Below are 21,889 nucleotides of genomic sequence, written 5' to 3'. Positions count from 1 at the left end.
TATAATATAGTATACTTTTATAGTGAAATGTAAATAAATGAATAATACATATCACAGCTCACATACAAACATTCAAAATTAACGCACTGCAGAAGCTAAATATACTCAGTAAACTAAAAAGAATAAACATCAAAATTTATATTAAAAAAATTTTATCAAGAAATCTACAAAAATGTCACAAATCCTATTTGAGGGAGGTTGGTTAATGCATGTAACTAGGTTTAAGTATCTAAACAAAAAAATCATCATCTATATTCATACAGTTAAACTACTTATAATTTGATAATGCAATTCTTGGCTTACATAAAAATAATAAATCAAACATTTTGTCCTTAGTTTCACGGAATATTAATGAATACCATATGTAATGCAGCTTTCTAGAAACCTTAATATAATAATTGTGCAAGTTAGCCAATAAATTTTATTCTATGCTTAAGTGTGCGTATTATCAATTTAACTTCAACGAAATAAACTTATAGAAAGTAAAACTTTCATGAAAAAAATTTATTATGATATAAAAATTATCAATATTAGCTTCAGAAATTTCTATACATTGCCTTTACCTTTTCAATTATTTCTTTGATTGCACTTAGACGAATTATGCCTGATGATTTTTGACTTTTGGGCACATCATCCAAATGGCCATCTAACTCTGATTAAAAAAAATTAAAAATTTGATTTCATAAAATCTTTCAACAATACATTTTTTAGTTTGGCAATAAAATTTTGTTAGGCATATAACACTTAAAATTTATAGCTAAAATTTGCAAAAAGATAATTCATTACATTTAGGTTAAAAAAAGTAAGAAAAAAATTACTTAGCCAAAAACGTCTACTTAAAAATAAAATAGTGAAAATGGAAAATCTTGACTACTGCCTTTTATTTTCCTGAATGCAATGATAATCTTAAATCATTTAATAACAAGTTAAAAGCATAGATTCACAAGAACCTAATTAAATTTCCTTTTTTATTACCTACTTCTTACTTCAGAAATTAAATATAAACATCAGACATGAATGCAATGATTTTCTAGTTCCTGAATATTTCTTATGAATTATGTGTATAAGGCGGTCATAAAAAAACTTTCCTGATACATGAATCATGAATCCCTAAGGGGCCTATCCACTCAACCAACTGAAATGGAATTTCAGATATTGTTATTTGAAGGTATGCACTCAAAATGATGATGATTTAAAACAGGGTTTCTTAAACTTTTTTCAGTCATGATCCCCTTTTATCACTGAGATTTTTTCGTGACCCCCAAGACCCCATAATATTTACAAAAATTTTGTGGGACCCCATAAGCATTGTGCAAATCCAACACACACATGTGCGAAACTGTCAATTTTTTCACTTTTTACTGTAATATACTATTGCAGTTTTAGGTCATTGACTTTAATTTCTAATTTGAAGACATAGAACAATGTGAAAATTTTAAATAAGTAACAGATGAAAGTGCAAAGCAAGTAAAAATGAACGTTTCTATTATAAAAAGAATGTGTCGAAAAGTTTTCCTTTTTTCTTTGTTTGTATTGCCTTATCTTTATCTATTTTCAGATACATTGTGTAAAAATATTTGGTAATTGTAAAATTATTATAATAAGTTAAAGAAATATCAAAACTGCTAAATTTTTTGGCGACCCCCTTGGGGGTCGCGACCCACAGTTTAAGAAACGCTGAGCTAAAACAACAGAGTTCTTGCAGTTGTGGTTACAGTGAAAAAATTTTTCGTTTTTAAATTAGAACACTTTTTTCATGTGCAAATTGATCGGCACATTAGAAACCATAAATGTTATTGGAATAATACACATAAGATCAAAATTGCTGGCATAAAATAGCAGTTCATAGAGTTTACATTCCCAGTTAAGGAGAAATGTACCTAAGTCCATCCATAATATTTGCACTGGTCACCTGCTGTCTTCATCAAATCTGATGAGTAAAAAATTTGAAAGTCAACACACTGTTGTTCGTCTTCAGGTTGCAACATCTGCATATGCTGGAATCAATAAGGAAGCATCTGCAGAACAAAGCGCAGAAGCTTGAGGGCTGTGATTTTCGGTACATCCAAACTGGGAGTGACCTTTCTTGCTGTATATGATGGACTTGCGGTAATTGTATTTACACACTTCCATAACACCTTCAACAGAAACATACAGTCATCTGTATCGAGGTCTATCATATATACATCCAGTTGCTTCAATTTTTTTTACCACATCATGTATAATTTTTACAGATCATGGGTCTCAGCTTTGCACACAGTATACTGCGATTGGTGCATCTACAGTTTACATTTGTGAATTATGTAATGTGTGTCAATGCCCCCTTGCTCCATTCACAATGATTGGCTTTTTACAATGCTCATCTGGCAATTTTCACCATACATGTATTGTTCTAATCCATTTACGGTTTTTCAATCTGCTGACAATTTCTGCTGGAAAGAAGTGGATGCTGCAATTTGAAAAATTAAAAATGTTTTCACTGTAACTATAACCATAATAGCTTTTGTTTTAAATTATTACATCTTCAAATAACAATATCTGAAATTTCATTTTGATTGGCTGAGCAGATAGGCCACTAGGGGTCCATATGTTAGGAAAGTTCTTTTTATGAGCACCTTGTATTTCTAATATTTCTAATATTTTCTAATTAATTTTGATGATAAAGTTATATGCCTTGCATACAGAAATTTTCTTTGTAAACAATGTATAAAATATATCTTTGTAAACATATCTTTGCTACCTAAATAAAAAATAAATTGTAGAAATTTTAAAGAGTATTAAAAATAGTACAAAAATTATAATTAAATACAAATTTTGAGCACTAAGCATCATTTTAAGATAGAAGTATGAAAATAATCAAAAATTATGCATTAAATACAAATGATTTAAAACTGTCATCATAATTTGTATGCTAGTATAATGGAATATAAAATGAAAAATTCTCACTCCCAGAATAAAAAACACAGTATTACAGCTTTTACAAGAAAATAAATTACAAGAAACTTAATTGTTTGAAAAAAGGATTAATATAAAAATACATATATATAAGTATAGAGGTGAACATTTTTCATATATTTAAATGTGAAAACACTGTTGTTAATTTTTCAGAAAATAAAAACTAATATTTTCAGCTTTTATGGATCATAGGTCAATTAAAATTTTAAGGACTAGTGTGACTTGTTTTTAAATCATAAATCTCTGTTTACATTCTTGAAGCATGTAATTTTGAAAACTTTTTAATGTGATCACATTCATACATATATGGGAAATACATAGAAGAGGAACATAAATATAGTTAATTACAAAAACTATTTCAGACAAGACTTTAAATAATACATGATATATGTTTCTAATGTCTACAAATAACTTTTAAGCATGGCACTGCTGCAGATAAGATAATTATTAAATCACATTTCTATATATAAACCTAGACAGAATTTCATTTGAAATAAAACTTACGGGGAGAAGCATATTTATCTGGATAATCTTTTAATAACTTGTCTCGAGCAACATCAGCTAAGGCCCCAAAAAGAACCACTGGGCGTATAAAGCCAGCTGTGATAGATAAAATTTATAAATAAATATTTTGAAGTTAAGCAGCAAATACAACTACTGATGTTGTCATAAATAGTTACATCAATAAAATAATGTACACTGAACATGAGCTGTAAATTTCAATTTTATTTTACAAAAGGTTTCATGATCTGATACAGTTTTGCAGATCTCTATAAGAAAAGCCCTCAAATCAGAAATTCAGAAATTAAGACACAAATATATTATTCATTTCATTCAACTTTACATAAATATATAGCAATTAAAAAACTGCTTTATCTAGTAAAAGAAGGTATTACTTTGCTAAGAATATGCAGGACCACCTCTGACATTTAAAATAGCCTAAATTTTTTTGGGAATGGATAGACACAAATCTTAAATGGTAGTTAAAGAAATATTACATTATTCCTCATGCAGAAACTGCTTCTGTTTCTCCACAGATGTTGTAGGAAGAAAACAGAATCTTTTCTTTTTTTTTCCTTCTGTATCTGGCTTCCCCCCTTTTTTTTAAACAGATCACAGTAGTTAAAAAATTTTCAAGTCTTATTGTGCAGATCAGAGAAGGTACGTAATTCTATCCTCTAAAACTCATCTCACAAATGCTTATGTTCCAGGCATTATCACACTGAAAGGCAACACTTCTCAAGGGATAGAAAAATACTTGCACCACTTAATGGAAACAATTAGCCAGACTTTTCTTTCTCTGCTTTTCATGCTGATTTCTTTTCTTTTTTATTTATTTATTTATTTATTTAGACATAATTCATCTTTCTTCAAATTCTGAAGCACTTATTTGTCATTAACTGAAGACCCCAGTTCATGCCAAATCATAATTTTAACATTCACTAGATCGATATTGCAAAAAGCAGTAGATTTTAATGGCAGTGAATAAATATTAAATATAGCTTATTGGAAAATATATACGCATAATTCTCCAAATAAAAAAATTAAAACTAATAATTTCCACTTCGAGAAATGCACAAGAATAATTTATTTGTCAAAGTAATAGTATAGATGACAAGATTAAAAACTTACGATGCTTAAGAGTAACTCTTTCATAGGCTGGAAACTTGGATATCCCATCTGCTGCAAGAAAGATAGATTAATATATAATAAAATTACCAGATAACAAATTTTAAACTAATTCATCTCAAAAATATAATTCAGCTTTCTAAAATGCTCAGTGAAAAGCACAATTGTTTTCAGCACAATACATTTTGCAACTTATTGTTTTATTCAAAAGTCTTAAAATTTGAAAACACAATGTTATCTGCATATAGCTACCATATATATAACAGAAGCAGGAACACTTTAAAAAAAGTTTTACTTGAATTCTGTTTAGTAGATAAAGCAATGTCACACACATAAATGCCTATCTAATATGATGTGCATCAGAGCTAATAGCACTGTGACACTCACAGTATATACATACTGTGTTACAGTGCCGCATATATTTATTTATATGTGTTTGTTTGTATGTATGTATGTATGTGTGTACATAAAGGAAAAAAATATCTGGTGTGTTTCTTAACCCTGTAGAATTTTATTCGGGGGGGATTGGGGGGGAGGCTGGTTGGCAGTATAAAAGGGCATTCAGAGTTCAAGTGCATTTTAATCTGCAAACAAAATCAGAGCTGACTGATATTTAGCAGCATACACAGATTGAAGACAAATAAAAATTCAACATGCGAAGAAGACTGAACTCAGCTTATGAACTGAAGAGGCAAAGAATTCTGCATATTGCCACAAGATGAATCTGTGAAATAAAAATAGACATAAACTTTGTTGGGTGGAAAAGACACAACAAGTGTGATGCAATAATTAAGCCTCTCATATAGGTCCCACTGTGTCATCATCTGGTTACTAGTTTGGAATGATGACCCATTTAAAATAATTTCAATGAGTAGGAATTATTAGTTAAACATGTATCATGATCAAAAATATAAATAAAACAACAAAGTAGCTAATATCATAAATTAATGTGTGACTGAGAGGGATATTAGATAATTATTAGTCATTTAAGAGTTGGCTGGGAATGCAATAGAAATTATTAATACAGAAGCATATCTTGCTTGCTAAATATTCTAACAAACATTTGAATTCAGCCAACTTTTGGCTTCTACAAGAGATTTGGATTTAAGAAATTGAGCCAACCCTACCCCTATAAAATTCATTCCTGATTAAAATATGCTACACAATCAAACAGGCTCATTTATCCAACTTGTACATATTAAATAGCTACTTTAAATGCTATTTTGAATAATGCAGAGCATTATACTGCAGTTTTTGCCAAATAGATTACCAGCCAATGCAAAATTATTGTACAAAACATGCTTGTTCATGTATCTTGTACCTTCTAATTACTCTAGAATCTCCTTATAAGTAACAAGCACATGCATACACTATGTAGAACACATACCATTTTTAAAATGCTTCATCAGTAATTATATGTTAAGTTTTATGTAAGTTTTCTCTTATACTATAGCAAAGCATTCTCATATGCATGTACACATTAACTCTTTATGAATGAAAACGTTTCTCCTAAGTAACTGTATAAACTTAAACAGTAACTGGTCAGCTGTTCAATCTACCAATGGGTTAAGAGTATACTGGGTAACCCCAGTATTTACCATCCACAATGATTTTAAAATCAAATTGGTATATTAAGTTAATTGTTAATTTCAGTAATTCCAACCTAGATAAATAAACAACAAAGTAATAGCAGTGAAATGACACTTGAAAGAACATTATTAAAGGATTGTATAATGAAGTTTTTCTTGCTAATTTTGGAAGATTTTTGCTTTTTGATTTCTTAAATAAGAATATATGGAATTTAATACTTATGAAAGTCTGTAAATTTATATATATTACAGTTCTTGAAATGAAATCATTAAGGACATTATATTCAGTATAAAAGCATTTGGCATAATCAGTTTTAAATGCCTACACTGTTTCTATCTGAAACCCACCTGTAACACAGAACAGTTATTTTATGAATGGTCAGTCAGGATAGATTAATTGTTATGCAGATTCACTTATTATGTGATCAGATAAATTCAGTGTTCATTGGGGAATAATTTGTAACGTAATTTCTGTTGAGTTTGACAGAGCTGATGTAGAGTTAAATAGGCATGCTGATTTCAAAACTCTAGTTAGTTTTCTTTTACCACGTCAAGTTTTTACGATACACCTTATGAGAATGCGATTGAACATGGATCATACGAAGTATTACTAATCTCTTATTGGCTGATAAAAACCTTTCAAATGATGCCATAGGAGACCAGCAATAGGTGCATACTTTTCTAGACCAGTTCATTTATGCCTGAGATACTATAGTGAGATGTGTGTCACTCTGATATAGTGAAGTGCATTCTGATGTGGAATCTGGGTACTTGTTTGTATACAAGGTTAGCAGTGTTTAGTTTTTATTTCAATATTAACTGAAACCTTTCCTTATGTCTGCCTCTGCTAGTCTGCTTTATAAGTTCTTAAACAGCCCTGATTCACTTTGTTATATATGTGGCAGTTTTAATATTCCCAGTCAAATATCAGTACATTTGTCAGGCAACATTACTTTGCCTATTCTGAAGTGAAAACTGGTGATCAAGATAAATCAAGGGCCCCTCACAAAGTGTGCAAGCAGTATCTTGAGAGTTTATGGATGAGGATGAAGAAAACACGAGCACATAATTACAGTGAAATTGTCCAACAAATTTTAGAAAGCTTCAACTTTTTAGATGCACCTTATTTTATGGCTAACTATTCCTGGAGCCTCAAGCAAGAATGTTCACAGATTAAACGCTAAAGAAAAAGGCATAAGCATATATTTTTACTATTTACCATTTGGTAAAAATACTTCACTATTTGTAGGAACAAAATTTAATTTGCAATAACTGTATATAAGTTTTATACGAATAAAACTAGTCTTTGTGAACAGTATACTTGGTAAGTTTTCCTTTTATTTTCCTTTATATGTATATTTTGTATGACGTTTGAGACAAAGAGAGGGTATCCTATAGCTTAAAAAGCTGATGTGATAGAGAAAAACCGTGGCTATTTTTGGATTCAGAGGCCAAAAGTTAGTCAAAAACAAGTGACAGATTTAAGACAATGAAATTGCTGTTCCCATTGTAATTGCATTACTATAAATATATGAAAAAAGAAACCCATCATATTTTAGACAACAGCATAACATACCAAAAACAACATCCTCCCAATGATCTTTGCTGAGGGATTTGGATCGACGAGCACTCCTCCGTTTGAAGAAGCTTCCTCTGCTTTCTGAGGCAGCATCTTTTTTAGCTTGATTTTGTTGTTCTTGTGCCCACTGTTCAGCCCTATACACAGAAGAATATAAAAGTGTGATAAATATTAACTATATACTTATCTAAATACAACTAAAAATAACTACTTATAAAAAAAACAGGCACTCGATGATATTAAGAGTTATTCTTAATTTTTTATTACACTTTGCAATTTCATTACACCTTTAGTTAAAATATAAGAAATATTAATATGCATATGATGAAGACAAAATCATAAGTTTTTGACTCTTCAAACAAGTGCAAACTTAATCCCAAACAAAAAATTTTACATATATGTGTAAATTATAAATTGAAAAGTAACAAATTAAAAGAACAATCGTCGGGACTTCGGCGATTCCGGATTATAGATCATCATTTTAAATCTGGTAAGATGGCATGCAGAAATTACAAAATTAAAATTATAAAACCGTAATGTATGAAATAAAGAACAATTATCATCTAAAGGGTATCAAAATTTACAAAATGAAAAAGCTTAATATTTATTTGTTTACTTTATTAAACATTTCTTTCAATGTAAGTTGTTTAAGTTGCTTCGTTTCATGTGATAATACTTTCTCTTTAATTCTATTAAACAGACATAATTTCTTGTTTAGTTACAAAGTTCCGCTGTTCAAGTCTTATAACTGCTGTATCGAGAATACCAACTAATTTGTCAATCGAAATTTTTTCATTTTCAATAACCACTGTGTCACTTTCTTCACTATCGGAAGCGAATTATAATGACGAAGAGCTTGATTTAAATCATAGACGGAGTACATCGAGATGAAATACTACATTTAGTAAGGAATTATGAGCCAAATAAAATAAAAACATCTGCCTTGAAGATAAGGATAGTGCTGACAGATCAACTTCCAATTCATTGCGTGCCACGGCGTTTCCCCACCCCCGCCGCCGCACAGCAGCGTGAAATTGATAAACAGATTTCAGATTTCGAAACATACTTTTGTTTTGTAGATCCTTTACGTATTAGTAAATATATATCGGAAATTCTATTTGACATAATCGAAAGTTCAAGCTTACTTTTATAAAACTGCTCTAACAGTCTGCAAAAAATAATAAGCCGGATCCAATTCAAAGATTAAGGAACAACGCAATCTGCAACATTAACTGAATTAGATAATTTTAGCTTAGCTTATACCGTCCGTTATACATTCATGCGTAAACGTATTATGCGCGTGTACACATGCATATTCGCAGCCATAAATGTCTTACGCGCGCACGTAACCGCCTATGCGCATGCCTCAACGCGACGCATGCGCAGAAAGTTTGTAGCTTTGAGGTCCGGATTATAGATCATTTCTGATTATGGGTGTCCGAATTAACGACTTTTGACTGTACTTGTTTATATAACAAAGGGATAAGTGACAGATTAAAAGGTTAACTACAAACAGTAAAGTGTAATGATATAATGTAGAATAGTACAAGAAAAAGACATTAAAAAAAGGAGGAATGTAGAATAATACAAGAAAAAGGCATTAAAATATAACTCTAATTAGAAGAGGAGCAAAAATTAGATAACCCTAAAGATATAAAAAAATATGACCCCAAAGACATAAAAAATACAACCATAAAACTCACTGAAAATGCATAGTTAATCTATTCCATGAAGAAAGCTAAAATTAGATGTAATTATTAATATAAATTTTATCATCTGTATCTTTGATATTTATATATAGCTGTTTTCTTAATATTTACACTTCTACCTTTTGGAAGTATACTTTGAATTTATATTTTCATTCAAACTTTGATTCCTAACATAATCACATTTTCATCTCAACATTTAATATTTTAATCATTAGATACTGTATTTAAATTTTTTGAAGACAATAAACAAACATTTGAGCACCATTACCTGTTGCGATTTGGTATAACTCCTTTCTGTATCTCCTGATTGGTTCGACCTAACCTGTAAACCAACCAGGAACCTACAACTCCGTTATGTAGTGTATCTATAACATGGAATACTTCACCCACATGAAAACCAATTTCACCCTTGCCAGAACCTTCATATGAAAAATGAGTCCTAAGCAAAAGAAAAATGCTGCATTATTTTTTTAAGAACCAAATGAGTCACTTAATAATGATAGAGAGGAAAAATTTTATTTTACTTATAGATTAACTAATGTTTGCTTATGATATAAAAGCAAGCATGAACATTGTTTAGTTTATTAAATTATAAGCTTCCATTGTCATGCTCAATATTATATAACTAATCTGTGAACCTAAAAAGGCTCACAGATTGCCCTCATTTTTATATGATTGCAAACTTAAGGCACCCCGCCACATTTCATATTAATCATATAGAGAGCTGTAATTACTTCTAGAGACAAGAACAACAAAGCGGTCAATTGGCAATGTATTACAGACCTGTAATTCTACAAATAAAATTTCTAGAGAAATGCTCAAATGCATTGAAAAGTTGACAATCTATCAGCAAAATGATGAAGAAAATCAGTTCAGAAATTATATTAAACAGATAATAACCATAGCTTAAAATTTAATTTTATAAAGTTAAAAAAGTTTCTATCTCATTTAACCTTTGATTGATACAGCTTAAAGAAAACTATTGATTCTAAGAAAAGTCAGGTAATGAAAGTCCTTCTTTGAAGAATTAAAACATTCAGCAGAATACTTCCATTAAAGTTAATTTTTTGTACTTACTTTATTTTTAATCTTTGCAAAAATATGAATATATAAATATTATAAAGCATAAAATGCAAAATGATTGCAGAAGAATCTTTATGAAAATGGATAATTTTATAGCAGACAAAATTTAAAATGTTCAAACTACATAACATGCTTTACCTTATATAAAATGAATCTCCTCTCTGATTCGCAACAATTTCATCATACTCTAAAAAAACAAGAAAAAAAAAATTAATAAAATAAAAATTGTGTGTTTATTCACAAAATTCAATATTATAAATTCAAAATTTTTACCAAGAGCAAGTAATGCTCTTATTGATTGAAAATGATTCTCAGCAGTAATTTTTATAGTTACTGATAGCAACATGTACAATCAACTTTCAGTATAATGGGCTAATAGTGGAGAAAATGTCCACGGTTAACTCAAAGCTGAAGGCAGTTAGAAAATCTGAAGGCAGTTAGAAAAATATATCAAAGAGAATAACCCATATTATAAATAACAAAAAAAATATAATTCATAATTTACCAGTATTTTCAAGCAGTTTAAATTTGAAGAATAAATTTATTTCATTGCATAAATTAAATCAGTACTTAAAATTCACTCTCTTGAGCATGCACGAACACTTTTCCCTTCCTCTACTTCTTCCTAACTGTATCGATGTTTATTCCTGATTTAATGGCACACCTGCTGTTTGCTTTTGTTTGTATTACTTTTGTATTTCAATACAAGATAATTTGAAACACAACATTAATGTCTTTATAAACACTTAACATATTTTTAAGACTGAACAATTTACTTTACTTAGATGATTTAACAATGATGATATATACTCTGAATTATGAACAATTAAATGATATTCCCTTACGTATGTCCCTTAGTTTTTTTTTTTTTTTTTTTTGTTTTGTTTTATGCAGATGTGTTTCTGTCATATTTATTCCATCATATTTCCATCATTTGCAATAGACATACATTTTTTCCTTGTGAAGACAATACCTGGTTAATTCACCTCCAGTCAATTAGGATCCAAATCTGTGTGTGAATAATACACAATAATAACATCTTTATTTTCATGGAATGTTTTTCTCTGCACCACAATTAATATGCAAGAATACATTTCTTGTCAGAATGAAAGCCATCCACATTGAATAAGAAAATATCACATTCAACAATTAGAGATCGTCATTAATTAGCCATACCATATTTTCAAAAACAAATCTTTTTACATTTAAAAAGTCAATAACAGAATAAAAACATGTAACAGACTTTTCATCACATTCTTTTTTTGTCCAGAAAATTTAAATCATTTCTAGATTATTTCTTTCACTTAATTTATTTTGCAAAAAATTTACAAATTAACATTTTATATGCATGATGATAATAACAACAAAAAGCAATGAAATGACAAACTGAGAAAATGCAATTCAGAATTCAGACAGTACACTCCATACTAATATTTAAAATAATTAAAATATGCAAAACAAATTACCTTCCTTCATGTGCTGTACAATCAGATTAACAAAGTCTTGTATATTAAGGAGATAAAGAACAGCATCTTCTCGTGTCATACCTCGCATATCCATGTCATTTACCTAACCATAAAATTCGATTTAGTACGTTTTTATTTTGAACAATAACAGAATATTTAAACATATAATGCATTGAATCTCAGATATTCTTATCAAAATTCTGTTACTTATTATTAAATTCAGATGCAGTGCATTTTTTCTATATTTTTTCCTTCAGCAAATCCTTGAATATTTATTAATCTTCAAAATAACCCACACAAATTTCTGAATTATTTCATTTGCAATGCTTTACATTTTTATGCAACTATATATTTTATCTTTAACTATAAAATAAAATATTATTTAATATATTGTAAAAAAGAAAAATTTTACTAAAAAATATCATCAAATCGCAAATTAATAAACTAAGCAAAACTGTTAATAAAGAACAACACATTATTATTAAAAGATACTGCCAAATCAAAAATAAATATAGCAACCCCATTTATCAGTAAAAGAGCAGAAATGCTTAAGTAAAAGTGTCTATAGACAGACACTTTAATGTATAAAGAAATTTGAAGGGGGGAAAAAACTAAAGAGAAACTGGAAGGAGGGAATTTACCTTAAGGATTTTATCACCAGGTTGTAAACCTTGAAGAGAGGCAGGACTACCAGGTTGTACTGCAGTTACAAATACTCCAACTTCATTGCCACCAGTAAGACGGATACCTACACTACCATCCTTCTGAAAAGAGATAAAACGAGGCTCTGGCCTGCAAAAATAAACATAATCAAATACAGCCCAAAATAAAACTGAAGATTTAATTATAAAGAATAAACACTATGCAAATAATTTGATTTTTACTAAGAAACTAATGAAACATATAAGTTATGCATCTAATAATGCTGTTATAATTATTTCAGACATAACAATTTGTATGCCTTGAATACAAATCTTAAGGTTTTAGAAAATATATTTCCAATTTTCACAATCAGAAATTGTAAAAATGAAATAAGAATATGAATAAAAATATTAATTTTTATGCCGTAAAATAATGAATCAATTATATGTGTTTTAAATTTTATCAGGCCCTACAATTTTGCATTTTCAGGTGAACTAATTTATTGGATTCATTTTTAAAATAACTTTTGAAGTGCTTATTAAAAAATACCAGAAGCACAATCATTGTGAAAAACTACTTTATCTTCTTTTCGCGTCTACTACATAAGCATGAAAACTAAACTACATATTACACAGCTAAATCATAAATTAATATTTAACTTTCCTAAGAGATTTTGCAGATTATTAATGAAAAGCATACTAATATGCAGGAAATTATTACCCTAAATTTTAAATATAGATGTTGATAAGATTTGACTATTATACCAGAAACTTACTGAATAGCTTTGTTTCTCCTAGCAAGAGGGTCATCATCAAACTGGTCCCTTCTATTAGAAAATTCTATGAAGAAAAAAAAAAGCTTATATTCAATTAGAAATTAATATACATATATATAACCCACTACTTGTAAACAGAAAAATGTAAACTATATAAAACTACTTGTAAACAGAAAAAATAATAAAATGTACACACACACACCCCAAAAAAAAAAAACTTTTCAGTCCTTTAAGTTATTTCTTGATATTCTGATATATTGACAGCAATATTTGCAATTCAATTACCGCATCAGTCAAAATTAGGATTTCAAAAAAGACAGTAAACTTGAAACTGTAAGATCTTTATATACCTTTTCGGTACTTTTCCGTTTCGCCGGCGCAAACCTCGCCATTTCCCTTTCTCCGGCGCAAATCTCGCCAAGCAGACCTTATTGGCGACAACACACAGTATACACATAAAAAATTTTAACAAATGTTAGTTCTAAGAATCTTTTTATTTTGGAGGCATAAATATTTTAATAATGTTTAAAATTTTTTCAAATGGGTCTTTTGTGTACTTTCGCCACATAAATTCGGCGAGGTAACTTTCCAGATGATGCCGAGCAGTTCCTCTGTGTTTCTTATTCCGCCATTTTGCGCTTCCCCATAGTCTTTCAATTTTTTGCGTGTGCGTTCCAGTTTCTGGATCTACAAAATTGTATTTATGGTTCACTTTGAAATGTTCGAAACTTTCCTCTTGCAGTTTTTCAGTGCAATATGATTTCCATGAATCGGAATATATTGTAGTTCCTTTTTCGATGTTTTCATTTATTGCCTCTAATATAATACTCATGGATCGGTTTGGCACCATCACAAGGAAACATTCGTTTGTTTCACGACAAACTCCACCAAAGATCCACTGTTGTGGTAAAATCCATCCCACATTGTTTTTGAGCTTCGTAAACATACTTTCATCCACTTCAACGATCATACCAGGGCCTCCTATTTTGCGTTGTTGACGTTTAATTAAAGAATCCACACAAACCTCTCGCATGTAGTTATTCCAATCCACAACTGTTCCGTGACTGATTTCCAACTGCTTTTCACACCATTTAACTGAAGTTAATTCTTCACTCCAACCATAAATGAATCTTAAACACTTCAAGAAACTCAATCTCGATGATTCAAACCATGTGCCTTTCCCTATACTTCTTTTACTGCGGCAAGTTGAAAGGTTGCAACGCCATTGAATTTCGTCTCCGAAATATAATTTCATTTCATGATTATTTTCACAAATAGCAATGTTAGGCAAAACGCCTTTCGCTTGAAAGAATCTGACGGATTCTTCTTCTGTCCTGGGCAAATCCCAAATTTTCATTGGTTTTTCATCCATTTTTGACATATTTGTAAAAGACGTTAATTTTAGAATTTAAAGACATTAAATTAAAGATTTACTATGCTTTCATGGTATAACCTCTTGATTCACAGTTTAATATCACGTGATCCCAAACGATCTCATCTCACGTAAAATATGCTGCAAAAATCTGATTCTCTCAGGAATTATCTACATTAATTTCAAGTTAAATCTCAGTATGGAATACGAGTTTAAATGCAAGAATTATTTCAATATTATAATTAAAAAAATTCTATGTAACTGTATGCCAATATTGAAAAAAAAAGGTAAATCTGATAATAAATCTCAGCGACTTGTTTTGAAAAAGTGCCGTGAAAGGTTATCAGCGAAGATATTCGCTTTGGCATCAGTTCTACCATTTTCGGCGACTTTATCGCTTGCGCCGGCGAAATGGAAAATTGCGCCGGCCAAACGGAAAAGTACCACCTTTTCTACTGTAAAGTTAAAACAAACAAATAAGCTTTAAAAAAATATATGATAATTTCAAACGCAAGTTAAAAAATGTTACAGGAAAATTCCACATATTCTATTCAGAAAACTATATTCAGCCAACTTGTTCACCATAAACCATACCAAGTCAAGCATGCAAAATTACCTATTTGGCCATTCGTAGACACGAACATTAACGGAAAAATCAAGAGCATGGAGTTATTATTTAAAAGACACTAAGAAAATTTTTCTAAAATGAAGAGTTGCAAGTTTTACTTAACATATTGGAATGAATTGTTGTTATATATTAAACGTAAGGAAAAGTAAAATGAAGAAGCTACAAAGTTCATTGCAGTTAATAGATTTCAAATCAGCAATAGAAACATGTTAGGATAATTTTAGGAATGCTAAATGGTTTCAGCAGGAAATTCATTTTCCATTTAACATCACTGTTATGATCTACATAGGACTGTTTGTGTAAAATAAGAATTGTTGTGGATTTTGAGCTTCAAAAATTAACTGTAGTAGAAATTTATTGTAAATTGGTTATATAAAATCACAGCTTATACTATTAATGTATGGGATACTTCTGATATGGAATAAAATGTGCTAAACAATTTTCTACAGAGATATATGCACCAGTAGTAGTCACTAATACAGCCACTGGTAAATTAAATATGTTTTAAAAGTGTTAGTATTCCTTTTATCTTGTTTTCAAAATAATTAGCACAGATATGTAATGTGCATCAAGAAAAATGCTGTTAAAAATTGTATTTGTAACAAAAAAGGCCCATTAGTTATTAAAAGATATTGCAAAATAATAAATTACTGCAGTGGGATGAAAATAACTGACCATTGAGAGTAGCATGGAGTGATGAGTCTGGATTCCAATAGAATCTTGCTGATGATAGGTTAGGAGTTATGGTACCATTCCATGAAAATATTGATCAAGCATGTCAGGTTAAAACTGTATACATTTTTGGCAAATCAATAGTGGTCTGGGATATTTTCTCTTAGCAATGCTTGGGAAAGCATCCTCACTGTATCTTCTTAGCAATGCTTGGGAAGCATCCTCGCTGCATCTAAGTACAGAGATCTGTTACGCAATCTCTTCCCGTTTTTAATGGAGAATACCAGCAGGACAACAATTTCTATCATAAATCTTTCTAACCAGGCTACTAACTGGTTCAAAATACCTTACATTGCATTGTTCCAATTAAAATGGTCACCAAAAAGCTCACACTTAAATCCCATGGAACACCTTTGGGATATTCTGGAGAAAAGAGTACAAGTGTATCAGCCACCACCAGTGTTCAAAGCTGATTTATGGAAAATTCTAGAAGGCACCAACAGGCTATACTCCTGAAACACTTCAGTAGGCGTTTTGAACCTATGCCTCTTTGTTAACAGTCAGTACCAAGGGAAAGGGGCAGCAACGTCTTACTAATCAGGTATTTCTAAATTCAGTGGCACTTCAATGTACTGCCTTTTTTTTTTTTTTTTTTTTCAAACATTGTAGTATACCAGATGGTTTTGTAAATGATACCTACTGCCTAAAATATGTCGAAATATAATAAACAGTTTTATACATTTTGTGTTAGCTACAATGAAACTTTTTTCTTGTTAAGAAACATTTAAAAGGAAATCAAGCAAAAATTTGTTGTTATTATTCTAAAATGAAGAACAAATTTAGCTCTAAAATATCTTTAAAAGTTGTAGGCTGCTTTTAAAAGTAAAATTTTTCAAAAACCTATTAGAAAATTGTATTTGGGACAATATAGCATAGAAGACTTGTATACCATCTATCCGTGGAAGTGGTGGCCTTTGCAGAGGCTCCTCATCTTCTAAGCCTACTGGAGCCCTGGAATGTCCATGGCCTGTTAGCAATGGAGTGGCAGGTTGGTCCAACTGACTTAGAGAGATATCCATTATAGGCCCTCTGTTACGACCAGACTGTAACCTGAATAAAATTTTGAAAATTAAAGAAAACCTTGGCACAGATGGATTAATATGAGATGCAAATTAAATCAACATGAGATTACCATATCAACTTTTTGTAAAATACTGAATAATAAATTTTAAAATTAATTTCGATAACCATATCAACACTACAGGTCCATGAGAGCACTAGGAATTCTTGTTCTTTTTACAATTTAATTCTTTGACACTGGAATTTTTACGTAGAACCAGATTAAAGGCTTGTATTATCAGGAATGGAACTTTGTTTCCAATTAATTGATATCAAAGTTCATTCCATGCATTAAATGAAAATAAATAAGAATATAACACTCCTGGTTTTTGATGGTGATATAAATATTGCCTCTTCCTTGTACCATGTTTAATAACCTCATTGTTCAACTATTGATAGAAAATATATAATTAATAACGGGAAAACTAAACTGAGAATGCTATTTCCTTCCTTTTTAATTTTAATTTTAATTTTTAACAGGGAGGAAAAGATATTAAAAAAAATCAATCTTAATCTGACACTAACTTAAAAAAAAAAAAAAAAAAAAGAGAGAGAGAGAGAGAGAGAAAGAGAAGCTATATTCTTTTACAGAATGTCATATAGGTTTCACTTAACAACAACAAAAAATTATCTAAAAAGTCTAGCAATTACATCTATTAACTGCAAAATTAATGGATATCTGGCATTAACTGTTAAGAAAATCAAAAGGAAAGTGGAAAAGAGCCAAAAATTAAATTTATATAGTAAAACTTTCAAATTATTACTTTTTTTAACTGACTTAGGATTCAAAGTTTAGCTCAAGTTTCATGTAGTACCTTCCTCTTCATTCTGCTCAGTAGATGGTAGTATATATTTATTTGCTTAGTATAAAAGACTGACAGAATATAACAAAGCAAAATTTTTGCTCCTGGTTAAGAAAGATTCATATCAACTCTTAAATTTATACTAACTCTCTTCTAAAAATCATTGCTAATTTGAGGATAGTTTTTGACCAGTTTTAAAATTCGAATCGGCATGATTCTTTCACATTTATCACTGAAAAATATATGTTTCAAGCCAGAAAATATATCTTTAAGTTCTAGTATGAGCACATAAATTATGAGAATGAATACTTAATGATCTGCAGTTCCAAATTCAAAAGCATTATACAGTTGAAACAAACCAATAATTAGCTAGATTACCAACTCATAAAAAACGTTCCATTATGATTGAAAATCAGTATTTTTAATTATGCAAAGAACATTGAATTTCAAATTTTTTTAATATGATTAGACACATCAAAAATAAAAGTAAGTTTCAAAAATCAAACACTGGTGCTAAAAGCTGTAGTACATACTATGACATTAAAAGCAGTGCATGAAGAATTAGTTATCCAAATGGGGCAAAACCGCATATACCCATACCTTATGATAGAATATGTAAATGGTTTTCAAATACCTTATGAGAGAATAAGCAAAAACTTCTGGTGGCCAATGACTGATTAGCTGTTCCAGCACATTTCAATGGAGCATCTAGATGGAGTATAAAACAGAGGCAGAAGACATAAAAGAGAAGAGGAAGGCATAACATTTCCATGCAAATATAATTCTGTTGACCCATGTGGACTACACCAATGCTTGCAAATGGTTCACAATCAGTATGAGCAGTTGTCGCAATTTGACCAAGATGTGCAACTGGACTAAAGAAAGCAGAGTGGTCAAATTGCAAGGTCCCTAAATTTGGGTTAGAGCAATGCTAACATTCGATGATGTTGGCAGGAATGGGTGAACCACAGCTGTACTGAGCATCAAGAATGTAGTAGTGGGCTGACAGCGATGACAGAACATGAGGACAGCGTAAGCATCTGGTTCTCACAGTTCCTGATGTGTTCTTATCTATGATCCAACATGTATTGGGACATATTGCAATGACCTTTGATAGATGACTCAGTGAATTAGGGCTGAGGTTACAGAGGCCTCTGTACCGATTGCCCTTCATTGCACACTGCTAGGCATGTTTGCTGTGGTGCCAGAGGTCTTACAAACTGAAGCAGAATTGTTTTCAGCAATGAGATGTGCTTTGAATTCAGTCACAATAACTAGTAAAGACATGTTTGGAGATGTCTCGGACAATGGTGGGATTCTCATCTGACTGTTGTCCACCATGAAGCCTAACAACCAAGCATTACCATTTCATTTGATAACTGGACACCTTTGATTGTCATCTGTGACATCTTTATAGCGTGGCAGTGTGTCAACGAGATTCTAAGCCCTGTAGCTCTTCCTTTCATGGATTGAACTTACATTTCAATAGGATAATGCCTGGTCGCACAAGCACACTTTTGAACTGCTCACCTTCATGCTTTTCCAACACTTTTCAGGTCTGTGTGATCACCTGATCTCTTCCCATTAGAGAGCATTTGGGCTCTGATAAGCAGACATCCCTAGATCCGTTAATCTATATTGGAATGTGTAAGGCAAACAGTCTTGCAGTAGGACATCTGCCAAATTTATGAGTCAATACCCAACTTGACAAAAGCTTGCATCAGAACCAAAGGTGAGCAATGCATTATTGATTCCCCCCTTATAACTGTAATTCCTTAATAAAATATTCAGTTCCTATGATACTGCTGGCATTCCATTTTCAATGCATGTATATCATATTTACTGGTTTTGGTCTCATTTGGAAAGCTATTTCTTAGTGCTTCACTTTTTATGCTATAGAATGTATATTTTATTTAATTACAGCATATAAAAAAAAAACTTACACCATGTGGTAAAATGAGAAATAAAACACAAAATATAAGAAATATTTTTCTTATTTTTAGTCTACACATACCTAGTTAAATTATTTTTTTCCTCAGTTCTATCAGGAAGAGGTGGTGGTGGTTTGGTGTCACCTAAAATATCAAAGAATAGTAATATGAAAAAACATTCAGTTCTAAATAATAAAATGATTTAGGAAACAAAAATTTATCCCCAAAATGATTTCTGTTTGGTTTCTGAAGTAAATTATTTTAGAAAAGTACCCTCCATCTTAATAATACAGAAAACAAATAAGACTCGTAATGTCTGATTTATATTAATGTGCAATACATAGTTCCAAAAGAACTAACTATAAAACAGTTTTTACAAATATAACAATAGGCATGGCATTACATAAATACATAAAGAAAGCAGCTATTACAGCTATTACAGAATATAAACTTATTAAATTGTGTAAATTAACAATCATTAACAAAAAAGTATTAATTATATTTCAGGTTAAATAAAATATATAATGTTCTGCTCAGATTGTTTAAATAAAAAATTTAATCATTTACTCACATTAATTTTTCAGAAATAAAAAAAACTTTTCATGATTTGACATTATGTGATTTACAAAAAATATAGCATACAAAATGATAATTATAAAAGCTAGGCATTTTGAAAATAAATGTTATAGTAAATAAATACAAAAAGTATAATCTACAAGGTCTGTCCAGAAAGTAATGAGAGTGAATTATTCTTGCCAACCAGAAGGCAAAAGGAGCAGAGTTTATGGGTGGTACAGATGGTGGGGGTTGTCAGCTACAGAGTCTGATGGAAGTCAATTGGCCTTGAGCCTTTACAGAGCACAGATCACTTGTGAAGCAAACATGCATGTGAAAATGGCATTAGATTTTCAAAATGGAGAGGAGGGTCAAGCAGCAATACACCATAAAGTTTTGTGTAAAACTAAACAAAGCAGCTGCTGAGATGCTTGCCCTGTTACAAGAGGCCTACTGGAAGGATTCCTTTCCAAGGCTCAAGGCACAAAGTCTTCAAAGATGGTAGAAAAGGCGTTGATGATGAACAAAGTGCTGGGTGTCCATCAACTTCTCGAACTTCAGAATGCGGCTAAAATTAAAGCCGTTTTGGGACTCTGATCATTTGAGTGTCCAAATGATTGCAGAGACATTGGAACTTAGAAAATCAGTTGTACATCAAATCATTAGGGGAGAACTTCAAATGCAGAAAATTTTTGTCATGCTAACACTAAGGATTTTGACCGATGGGCAGAAAGAAAACAGTGAATTGATTTCACATAATTTGTTGAAGTGTGTAACAAGTGACCCTAATTTTTGAATCAAGGGATTAGTGGTGATGAAACATGGATTTTTCAGTATGATCTCAAAACAAAGAGACAGAGTGCAGAGTAGCACATGCTCCGATCTTCTTGCCTGAAAATGTGTTACATTTACATATTTGATTTACATCTATAAACATGTTACAATCTTTAATTTTTTTCATTAAACATAATGGCATATTTTTTAAATCATGCAACACCCCCCCCCATAAAAAAGCCAATCTCTAAGTAAAGGAAGGAGGTAGCAACCTATATACACTATTTTAATGCACAATAAACTTTACAAAGTTATTTTTTATTTAACTTTTGATACTTTCTTAAAGTTATGAGACTTTCTGAAGATTTCATTTATTAAGCATTGAGCAACTTGAATGTCAAGATGCAAGGGAAAAAAATCAATTTATTGATGATATCTGGGCCCATATCAAAGCTTTTAAACAAAAACTTAATCTGTTTGCTGGGCAGGTAGCTAAGAACGACTTGTCTCATTGCCCGAGGTTAAATTCAATACCCTCAGTAACTCCCCCCCCCCGATTTTTGGCCCGCGACCGAAACAATTTGTCCATCCCTGGTTTAAAGTTATAA

The 21,889-nt window shown here is 30.7% G+C and overlaps 1 protein-coding gene across 8 annotated transcripts in view; it reads right to left on the bottom strand.

Moving 5' to 3' along the window:
* The window catches only part of LOC118187631 (tight junction protein ZO-3-like), a 369,809-nt gene that overhangs the window by 20,622 nt on the left and 327,298 nt on the right, over window positions 1–21,889 (bottom strand). For 7 of the 8 annotated variants that reach the window (XM_085822533.1, XM_085822530.1, XM_085822532.1 and 4 more), the window contains 11 exons: window positions 20,036–20,096; window positions 17,049–17,209; window positions 13,428–13,491; window positions 12,652–12,802; window positions 12,011–12,113; window positions 10,683–10,731; window positions 9,730–9,900; window positions 7,750–7,889; window positions 4,588–4,638; window positions 3,460–3,555; window positions 564–652 (listed from right to left, as the gene is read on the bottom strand). In XM_085822533.1, coding sequence (XP_085678659.1) covers window positions 564–652; window positions 3,460–3,555; window positions 4,588–4,638; window positions 7,750–7,889; window positions 9,730–9,900; window positions 10,683–10,731; window positions 12,011–12,113; window positions 12,652–12,802; window positions 13,428–13,491; window positions 17,049–17,209; window positions 20,036–20,096 — 1,136 coding nt within the window. The remainder of the gene's footprint in view (window positions 1–563; window positions 653–3,459; window positions 3,556–4,587; window positions 4,639–7,749; window positions 7,890–9,729; window positions 9,901–10,682; window positions 10,732–12,010; window positions 12,114–12,651; window positions 12,803–13,427; window positions 13,492–17,048; window positions 17,210–20,035; window positions 20,097–21,889) is intronic. The other variant, XM_085822531.1, reaches the window with a different exon arrangement.

This window comes from Stegodyphus dumicola, chromosome 8, assembly GCF_044657685.1.
Source record: "Stegodyphus dumicola isolate Sdum_Otavi_A_Nest chromosome 8, ASM4465768v1".
Taxonomy (NCBI): Eukaryota; Metazoa; Arthropoda; class Arachnida; order Araneae; family Eresidae; genus Stegodyphus; species Stegodyphus dumicola.
This window is presented reverse-complemented; position numbering and strand designations above follow the sequence as displayed.